The sequence below is a fragment of the Corapipo altera genome, unplaced genomic scaffold, assembly GCF_003945725.1.
Source record: "Corapipo altera isolate COAL_440 unplaced genomic scaffold, ASM394572v1 44, whole genome shotgun sequence".
Taxonomy (NCBI): domain Eukaryota; kingdom Metazoa; phylum Chordata; class Aves; order Passeriformes; family Pipridae; genus Corapipo; species Corapipo altera.
In genome coordinates, this window is record NW_020884880.1 from 1,484,434 (window position 1) to 1,490,306 (window position 5,873).

General features: G+C 52.7%; 1 protein-coding gene across 1 annotated transcript; it reads left to right on the forward strand.

The window, feature by feature from the left end:
- The first annotated feature begins 385 nt into the window (after window positions 1-385).
- On the forward strand, window positions 386-4,649 carry FZD1 (frizzled class receptor 1). Its single transcript, XM_027639350.1, has one exon. It carries the CDS (start codon window positions 634-636, stop codon window positions 2,374-2,376), a length of 1,743 nt encoding a protein of 580 aa, XP_027495151.1. The 5' UTR covers window positions 386-633; the 3' UTR covers window positions 2,377-4,649.
- Window positions 4,650-5,873: the final 1,224 nt, after the last annotated feature.

Consider the following 5,873-nt stretch of genomic DNA (forward strand, 5'->3'; position numbering starts at 1 on the left):
CCGGGATTAGCCCGCCTGACCTCCGGGGAGGTGCCGGGACCCGGCCCCATCGGGGTGCGCCGCTCAACGGCCTCAACAATCGTCACCACCGGGGTACCCAAAAACACTCCCAGGACACCCGGGACCGACACGGCGCGACCTCGCCCCCCACTCTCCCCCCGCAGCGGGGCCCCTTCCCCCGCACCGCCCCCGCCGCCTTTGTGCGCGACGCGGGGCAGCCCCACGCCCGCCTGCGCCCGCCCCCGGGTGAGGCGTTGGGAGACGGTCCCTTACGCAGGAAAGTTCGGCGTCGGTTTCAAGGCTCCTCCCTCCGGTGAAGGCAGACTGCGGGGCGCCTGGAAACCGGTCGGAGGGAGCGCGGCGCGGCGAGGCGAGGGGCGCGGGCTCGAGGGGCCGGCACAAATGGTCAGGCGGCGGCGGCGGCGGCGGAGGCGGTGGCGATAGTCGGAGACGCGGCAGTCGCTGCCGCCGGTGCGGGTTGAGCTGCGCGCTGCGCGCCGCGGCCGCGCGAGTGGCGGCCGGGGCTGCCCCGTCCCTGCTCGCCGCTCCCTTCATGAGTCGCAAGTTCGGGCCGGGAGGAGCAGCGGCGGCGGGGCGGCGAAAGCCCAGCAGCGCAGGCGGCACCGACTGAGCATGGCCGAGCGGCGCGGGCCGGCGGTGAGCGGCGGCGGGGAAGTTGGCGGCGGCCGGTGCCCGCGGCTGCCTCTGCTGCTGGTGTTACTCGGGGCGGCGGTGCTGCCGGCCGGGGGGCAGTCCAACGGCGAGCGGGGCATCTCCATCCCGGACCACGGCTACTGCCAGCCCATCTCCATCCCGCTCTGCACTGACATCGCCTACAACCAGACCATCATGCCCAACCTGCTGGGCCACACCAACCAGGAGGACGCGGGGCTGGAGGTGCACCAGTTTTACCCGCTGGTGAAGGTGCAGTGCTCGGCCGAGCTCAAGTTCTTCCTCTGCTCCATGTACGCGCCGGTGTGCACCGTGCTGGAGCAGGCCCTGCCGCCCTGCCGCTCCCTCTGCGAGCGGGCCCGCCAGGGCTGCGAGGCCCTCATGAACAAGTTCGGCTTCCAGTGGCCCGACACGCTGCGCTGCGAAAAGTTCCCCGTGCACGGGGCCGGCGAGCTGTGCGTGGGGCAGAACGCCTCCGAGCGCGGCACCCCCACGCCCGCCCTGCGCCCCGAGAGCTGGACCAGCAACCCCCACCGCGGGGGCGCCGGCGGCGGCCCCGGGGGCCCGGGGCCCGGCGAGCCCCGTGGGCGCTTCACCTGCCCGCGGGCGCTGAAGGTGCCCTCCTACCTGAACTACCGCTTCCTGGGGGAGAAGGACTGCGGGGCGCCCTGCGAGCCCGGCCGCCTCTACGGGCTCATGTACTTCGGGCCCGAGGAGCTGCGCTTCTCCCGCACTTGGATCGGCATCTGGTCGGTGCTCTGCTGTGCCTCCACCCTCTTCACTGTCCTCACCTACCTGGTGGATATGAAGCGGTTCAGCTACCCTGAGCGGCCCATCATCTTCCTCTCGGGCTGCTACACGGCGGTGGCCGTGGCCTACATCGCTGGCTTCCTCCTGGAGGAGAGAGTGGTCTGCAACGAGCGCTTTGCCGAGGACGGCTCCCGCACCGTGGCGCAGGGCACGAAGCGGGAGGGCTGCACCATCCTCTTCATGATGCTCTATTTCTTTGGCATGGCCAGCTCCATCTGGTGGGTCATCCTCTCCCTCACCTGGTTCCTTGCTGCCGGCATGAAGTGGGGCCACGAGGCCATTGAGGCTAACTCCCAGTACTTTCACCTGGCTGCTTGGGCCGTGCCGGCCATCAAGACCATCACCATCCTGGCCCTGGGACAAGTGGATGGGGACGTTCTCAGCGGTGTCTGCTTTGTGGGCATCAACAACGTGGATGCCCTGCGGGGCTTCGTGCTGGCCCCCTTGTTCGTCTACCTGTTCATCGGCACCTCTTTTCTGCTGGCTGGCTTTGTGTCCCTCTTCAGGATCCGGACCATCATGAAGCACGACGGCACCAAGACAGAAAAGTTGGAGAAGCTCATGGTGAGGATAGGCATCTTCAGCGTCCTCTACACGGTGCCGGCCACCATCGTCATTGCCTGCTATTTTTATGAGCAAGCTTTTAGGGAACAGTGGGAGAGGAGCTGGGTCACACAGAGCTGTAAGAGCTATGCCATTCCCTGCCCCAACAACCACAGTAGCCACCACCCGCCCATGAGCCCCGACTTTACTGTCTTCATGATCAAGTATCTCATGACCTTAATTGTGGGCATCACCTCGGGCTTCTGGATCTGGTCTGGGAAAACCCTGAACTCCTGGAGGAAGTTTTACACCAGGCTCACCAACAGCAAGCAGGGCGAGACCACCGTCTGAGACCCCTGCCTGCCGGACCAGGGGGATGTGGGCCGCCAAAGGACCGAGGCTCTGCCTCGGGAAGCAGCTCCTTACCCAGCCTGGGCAAACTTTGGGGACCGCAAGTGTCTTCCACAGGCGGCAGGGAGCGGAGGACGAGCCGAGGGGACCCTGGGGCCCGGGACCGCCCGGCTCTGCCCTCCCCGCGCTGCTCGGGTTGTCTCCTGTAGGAGCTGAACGCATTGTCAGGTTGGGGGAGAGGGATGTAAATAGCCTCTGTAAGATTTTGTAAGTATATTTGTATTTAAATTACAAAAAACCTCACTTTTTTAATTATTTAGGACACTTTTAACCCGTTTGCGGATTTTACTTCCTTGCCTCCCTCCCCGCCCCTTTTTTATTTAAAGAAAAAAAGGCTTTGGATTTTTATTTCGTAGGGCAGAATGGGAAAAGCAGCCGGTAAGAGAAACGAAAAAAACCCCTTTCTTCTCCCCCCCCACAGGTTTTGTAATGGCTTTGCTTGGAGTTTCGGCTGCATCAGTAGCAGGGCCCGGAGCGGGGTTGCGGCCGGGGTCGTGTCCTGACCCGGGCTGGCTCCCGATCCCGACTCCGAGGTGGGGATGGGCAGAAGCGCCGCTTTCCGCCCTGGCCCCGTGTGGGGGAGGACGGACCCCATCCCGTCCTCCTACGGGGAGGACGTGGATCCGCCTGGCCATGGCGCAGGAACAGCGCTGCACCGGGCCCCGGCCCCGCTGACCCCGCCGGGCCCTTCTCGGGAGATGCGAACATCATCCAACCCTGCCCGGAGCGCGGCCGCTCTGGGGCGGCTGCGGGGCCACACACGGCTCGGGAGGAGTTGACCCTGTTCCCTGTAGGAGTTGGGGTTCAGCACCGCCTGCACCTGTAGCACGTCCGATGGCTCAGGAGGTGGCTGGGGACAGAAAGACACCGAATTTCCCTCCTGCTCTGGTATTTTTTAAGCCCACTTTGCAGTCCGGGGGCGCTCTGCGGGTGCTCCCACCGCCGCCTGCCCCGGTCCCTCCCCGCCGGGCTGCGGCCGGCTGGGGTCAGCAGGATCAGGAAATGCAGGCTCGGTGAAAAGAACTCCGTCGGAATAAAACGGAGCGTTCAGTTTGAGGCTTTTGTTGATACACCCTCCCCTCCCCCCCAATTATATTGATACACCGGCTCTTCATATGGGAAATATTGGAGCCGTTGCCATTCTTCTGAATTTTAATTCACTGAGATTTAATTCATTACACATTATGAGGGTGTGGTGATTTTTGCCAGTAGTAAAAACGATGGAAGAGAAAGCAGAAAACCGTAATGTTTATTAAGCACTCTGGTGAGATGTGAGACTTGAAAGAATCTCTGCTTTCTTTTCCCTCTCTTATTTTCGGTCCAGTAATGACATTGCATACTGCAAGGATAAGATACCATGTGTGCAGTATATCTACTACCTTGTACGCTCCTGGATGTGTGGGATTGTGCTTCTAATACATAAAAAAAGTTAAAGATTAAATTGTAACTTTCGACAGATGCATTTGAATATGTAGACCTCTGTATGAAAAACAGCAGAATGCTTCTCTCCTGATTGTATTGTTTTAAACTTTTTTTTAATATTACAAATGCCTGTATTTAGGTTCATAAACATTATCTATGGCTACCATACCCTGAAATGCAAAATTATTTTAATTTGGTATGCATTTATTTCTGTTCATTATCACAAGATCATCTATATTTATAGAGGAATAGAAATTTATATATATTAAATACCATATTTTTAATTTCTCTGAAATAAATTGAGGTTTTGTACAAAACTATCTTGTCCCTTTATGTATTCCTCTGATGAACTCAAATACTTTGTGAAAGCAGTGTATGTGGCACAAGATGTGTGGGATTCCTTTTTTCTTAGGTTGAGTTCACAGTAACAAGCTGGAATTCAGTGTAGGAATTCATTGTGCATTTTGTTTTTTATTTCTGGGCCAGTCTAGATTAATCCTTCAAAAGAAGTAATGTAAACTGTTTAAAATCTCTGACAGGGAATGGTCGATGGTGTGAAATCCAAGAAGAGATCTGCAATATGGCAGGATAAGAAAGAAGCTCACCAGTTCTTTTTTTTTTTGGTGTTTTTATTTTGGTTGTAGAAAAGGGTTCTCTCAACTTAGCCTTTCTTCTGCCTTCCTACTAAAATAAAAAAAAAAGATATTTTCTTATAATGCTATTCTGCTTAAAATGACACTCGGACTATTGTCAGAACGTTTTAATGAGTAAAATAGTTTTGTTCTGTTGAATTTTGAATGTTTGGTTAATCCAGAGTTAAACGATAGTTTAACTGGACAGTTTAAATGGAAACATTTCAGATCTGTGGAAAGTACACACATTCTTTAGTCTTTAAACACAACACATTCTTTTTTTCTTTTTTTTTTCTTTTTCTGTAATTCATTTTTCAAAGTGCCATTCTGTAAGTGTGGGTTTGTTAGGAAAGACTGAAAGACTGGTTAATTTTTAGTGTTCCGTGCTAGTAAAGCATTTCATTATGTAGATCTGGAGGCAGATGTAAATGATTTTTGGCTTGTTTACTTTTTTCAAATCATGATGCATAAACAAACAGAGGGAACTAAGGGAAGCTTAGCAGAATTTCTCTAAGGTGAGGCAAGGGGGCAGGGTTTTCTCATTATTTTAAAATTTGTTTTACATAAACATAGTTCCTGCTTTCTCAGATATTTTGACATTTTTCTCAAGTATTTTCCCCCCTTCTTTTTTTTTTGGGGGGGGGGGGCGGGTGGGGTGCATATTTTACCATTTAAAATTGTGCTAGTCATCACTCTGCTAATGACCTGAAGTACAAGCTATTCACTTTCAGTCGCAGTGGAATTCTTTTTTGTCAGTGTATAATTACATTTCAGCCGTTTTGACTGATCTGTTTTCTTGCAACAGAATGTAGGTGATTTATTTATGCATGGGAGAACACAGTTATTTGTAACAGGAGATCCTGTATTTATGGTAGGGATGGGAGAACCAACTTTTAAAAAATAATTCTCAAAAACGAATAATGGAATTGTTTCTGCAAAAAGTAAAATGAATTTGCAGTTCATTATTTGCAGCACATATGGATCCCCTTCAGCAGTTTGGAAATTTTTTTTTTTCATAGACTGCAGAGGTGAAACTCCGTGTTCAGTCTTGGTTATTTTAATAAATATACTAGAGAGCACAATATGATCATGAATCAATTGAAAGAGCACCCCCTGCTTTTTCGTTTGCTAATTTTTGTGACCCTTCACAGGGCTGTAATTTGCAAATGTCACAGTCATTACTGAATGCTGTGGTGCTATCTGTATGACTCACCTACCTTTTTATACTTTCATTTCTCAATGCATAATGGTATTTCAGATGCTTTATTAATATAATACAAAGGTGAGTTTTGCATGGGTATATAGCAGTTATCAGTAATGTTTTACCTCACTGTTAAAAACAAATCTATCCATTGCTCCAGGGAGTTCAGATAGGATTTTTTA

Excerpts from the sequence above, each read along its gene's own strand:
- FZD1 (XM_027639350.1), top strand. The coding sequence starts at position 634 with ATGGCCGAGCGGCGCGGGCCGGCGGTGAGCGGCGGCGGGGAAGTTGGC.